The 3,552-nt window shown below is 61.3% G+C and overlaps 1 protein-coding gene across 1 annotated transcript in view; it reads left to right on the forward strand.

Moving 5' to 3' along the window:
* SLC5A5 (solute carrier family 5 (sodium/iodide cotransporter), member 5) overlaps window positions 1–3,552 on the forward strand; it is a gene marked incomplete at its 3' end in the record, with an annotated part of 4,382 nt that overhangs the window by 477 nt on the left and 353 nt on the right. Inside the window, exons 2-11 of the mRNA XM_010013054.1 lie at window positions 276–327; window positions 425–492; window positions 565–719; window positions 806–946; window positions 1,378–1,507; window positions 1,614–1,702; window positions 1,778–1,884; window positions 2,135–2,205; window positions 2,631–2,717; window positions 2,811–3,016. Of these exons, the coding sequence (XP_010011356.1) occupies window positions 276–327; window positions 425–492; window positions 565–719; window positions 806–946; window positions 1,378–1,507; window positions 1,614–1,702; window positions 1,778–1,884; window positions 2,135–2,205; window positions 2,631–2,717; window positions 2,811–3,016 (1,106 nt within the window). The remainder of the gene's footprint in view (window positions 1–275; window positions 328–424; window positions 493–564; window positions 720–805; window positions 947–1,377; window positions 1,508–1,613; window positions 1,703–1,777; window positions 1,885–2,134; window positions 2,206–2,630; window positions 2,718–2,810; window positions 3,017–3,552) is intronic.

Here is a 3,552-nt window from a genome sequence, read left to right on the forward strand (position 1 = left end):
GGCCACGGTGCGTGTCCACGGTGCACAGCGGGGATGGGGACAGTGGGGCCTCGGCACGCAGTGGGGGCTTGGATCCGGCTGTACCGGCACTGCCCCAAGCCCCCCAGGGAAGCTTCCACATTCCCGAGCTCGTGTTTTCTGTGGCTCAAAGCAAATAGATCCCAGCGGGAGCCGTGTTTGGAATGAAAACCTCAGTGTTTTCCCAGGGCCGTCACGCTCCGTCCCCATACCCGTGGTGCTGTTGGGATGTGGTGCTGACCCCCTTCTTCCCACAGATGCTGTACACAGGGATTGTCATCTATGCCCCGGCCCTGATCCTTAACCAAGGTGCGATCCCCATTGTGTCCCCATCCCTGCACTGGGGACATCTCAGCCCTGTCTTTGCACCCCAGGGCTCTGCTCAGCACCTTCTCTTCTCCCCCAGTGACCGGTCTGGACATCTGGGCATCCCTGCTCTCCACCGGAGTCATCTGCACCTTCTACACAACCATAGTGAGGGAGGAAGTGGGGAGTCCTGGGGGACCCTGGGGGCCCTGGTGTTCACTATGGCTCTGTCTGGTGTAGGGTGGGATGAAGGCTGTCATCTGGACAGACGTCTTCCAGGTCTTCGTGATGCTCTCTGGCTTCCTCGCCATCATCATCCGGGGGGTACTGCTGGTGGGGGGCCCCACCATGGTGCTGGCCATTGCTGCCAATGGCTCCAGGGTGAACCTGGCCGAGTGAGTCCCCCACAGCCCATGGGGTGCCAGGGTGTGGGGAGGGGGGTCAATGCCAGCCACAGCTCACCCCAAATCGTGGTGCCCAGCTTCAACCCGGACCCGCGGAGCCGGTACACGGTGTGGACTTTCCTTTTGGGAGGCACGCTGGTCTGGCTCTCCATGTATGGTGTCAACCAGGCTCAGGTCCAGCGCTACGTGGCCTGCAGGACCGAGAGGGAGGCCAAGATGTGAGTCCATAGGGATGCAGGGATGGGCTGGATCCTGCTTTGCATGGGATGGTGCATGGGGGCAAGGGGCTGCTCTGGGTGGGGGTGATGGCTGCAATGGCCACAATGGCTGCATCCAGCCTGTCCCCTCAGGGAGCACATTGCCTGCATCCCTGTATGGCCCCTGCAGCCCTGCATGGACCCTGCATGAACCTTATACCCTTGTGTGGACCCTGCAACCCTGCATGGACCCCTGCATGAACCTTATACCCTTGTATGGACCTGACAACCCTGCACAGACCTTGCACAGACCTTGCACAGACCCTGCACCCCTGCATTGTCCTTGTGTGACTGCATCGCCCTGCATCCCTGCATGGCCCGTGTACCCCTGGATGGACCCCACATGCTGCAGGGCCCCTCTCAGGGGGGTTTCTCCCTCCCCATGCTCGCAGAGCACTGCTGGTCAATCAAGTGGGGCTCTTCTGCATCGTCTCCAGCGCGGTGGCCTGTGGCCTTGTGATGTTTGCGCTCTACAAGGACTGCGATCCTCTCCTCGCTGGCTACATCTCGGCCCCCGACCAGGTACTGGCTCTGCCCTCTCAAGCTGCAGATGGAGGGCAGCGAGGTGGAAGGGTGAAAGGGACGGAACCGGGGTCCTGCCCTTCCAATGCAGCCTCTTCCCCCATAGTACATGCCCTACTTGGTGCTTGACATCTTCAAGACGTCCCCGGGGGTGCCGGGGCTGTTCCTGGCCTGTGCCTACAGTGGGACCCTGAGGTGAGGATGGGGCACCCCTCGCTCCAAGGGGACCCCAAAGCTGCCCATAGGAGGGGACTGCTGCCCGCACTGCAGCACGGCTTCCACCAGCATCAACGCCATGGCCGCCGTCACCGTCGAGGACCTCATCAAGCCCAAGCTGCCCACACTGGCACCACAGCGGCTGACCCTCAAGGGGCTGTGTGAGTGGGCACGGGAGCCGTGCCGTGCCATGCCATGCCATGCTAGCCCTGTTCTGTGCTGCACCACACTGGTTTATGCTATGCCGTAGTGCCACACCATGGTGCCAAGCTGCGCCATGCCAAGCTGTGCCATGCCATGGTGCCATGCTATGCAATGCCATGCTGCACCGCTCCATACCATGCCATGCTGTGCCATGTCATGCCATTCTGTGCCATGCCAGCGGTGCTGAGCCATCCCCTCTCCCCACAGCGGTCATCTACGGCACCTCATGCATCACGGTGGCTGCTCTGGCCTCGCTGCTGGGGGGGGGTGTGCTGCAGGTGAGCCTCGTGGAGCAGAACCGCGTCCAGCCAAGACCCCCCCTGCCCTGGCCACGCGCCACTGGCTGTCCGAAAGCCCTGGAGGGTCTGGGGCACAGCCAAGCACCCTCCTCCTCATCCCCATCCTCCTCATCATCATCCTCCTTCTCCTCTTCTTCCTCCTCCTCCTCACCCTCCTCATTCTCCTTCTACTTCTCCTCTTCCTCCTTTTCTTCCTCTTCCTCGTCCTTCTCTTCTTTTTCCTCTTCCTCGTTCTCCTCCTCCTCATCCTCCTTGCTCTCCTCTCCTTCTCCTCCTTCTCTTCCTTCTCCTCTTCCTCTTTCTCCTCCTCTTCTTCCTCCTCCTCCTTCTGCTTCTTCTCCTTCTCCTCCTCCTCACCACCCTCCAGCCAGGGCGGTGGGGCCAAGTTCTCACCCCCCTTCCAGGGCTCCTTCACTGTCATGGGGGTGATCAGTGGCCCTCTGCTGGGTGCCTTCATCCTGGGCATGTTCCTGCCCATGTGCTCCACAGCTGTGAGTCCCGGGGCACGGGGGGGTGTTGGTTGGAGGGTTCCGAGGGTCCCACTGCCCCACCCCGGGCCGTGTGGACCCCACTACTTTGCGCAGGGCGTGCTGGGGGGCCTGGCCATCGGCCTGGCCCTCTCCTTGTGGGTGGCCGTGGGGGCCACCCTGTACCCCCCCAGTGCTGCCACCATGGGAGTGCTGCCAGCCTCCGGAGCCCTGTGTCCCCTCTACAACCGCACCACCGGCACCAACCGCACCATGCTGCTGGGACTGCTGCCCCCCCCCGAGGAACCCCCGGCGCTAGCACGGTGAGGGAGGGGCGAGGGGGGCTTCCTGGGATGTCACACTTGTGCCCTGTTCCTTGTGATGTCACCGCGCTTTCCCTGCTCGCTGTGATGTCACCCTGGTTTCCTTGTGACGTCACACTGCTTTGTTCATTGTGACGTCACACCATGTTGTTCCTTGTGACGTCACACCACTTTCCATGCTCACTGTGACGTCACACCATGTTGCTCCTTGTGACGTCACACTCCTGTCCCCGTTCTCTCTGTGACGTCACACCATGTTGTTCCTTGTGACGTCACACCACTTTCCATGCTCACTGTGACGTCACACCATGTTGCTCCTTGTGACGTCACACTCCTGTCCCCGTTCTCTCTGTGACGTCACACCATGTTGTTCCTTGTGACGTCACACCACTTTCCATGCTCACTGTGACGTCACACCATGTTGCTCCTTGTGACGTCACACTCCTGTCCCCGTTCTCTCTGTGACGTCACTCCATGTTGCTCCTTGTGACGTCACACTCCTGTCCCCGTTCTCTCTGTGACGTCACACCATGTTG

This window comes from Nestor notabilis, unplaced genomic scaffold (assembly GCF_000696875.1).
Source record: "Nestor notabilis isolate BGI_N333 unplaced genomic scaffold, ASM69687v1 scaffold21134, whole genome shotgun sequence".
Taxonomy (NCBI): Eukaryota; Metazoa; Chordata; class Aves; order Psittaciformes; family Psittacidae; genus Nestor; species Nestor notabilis.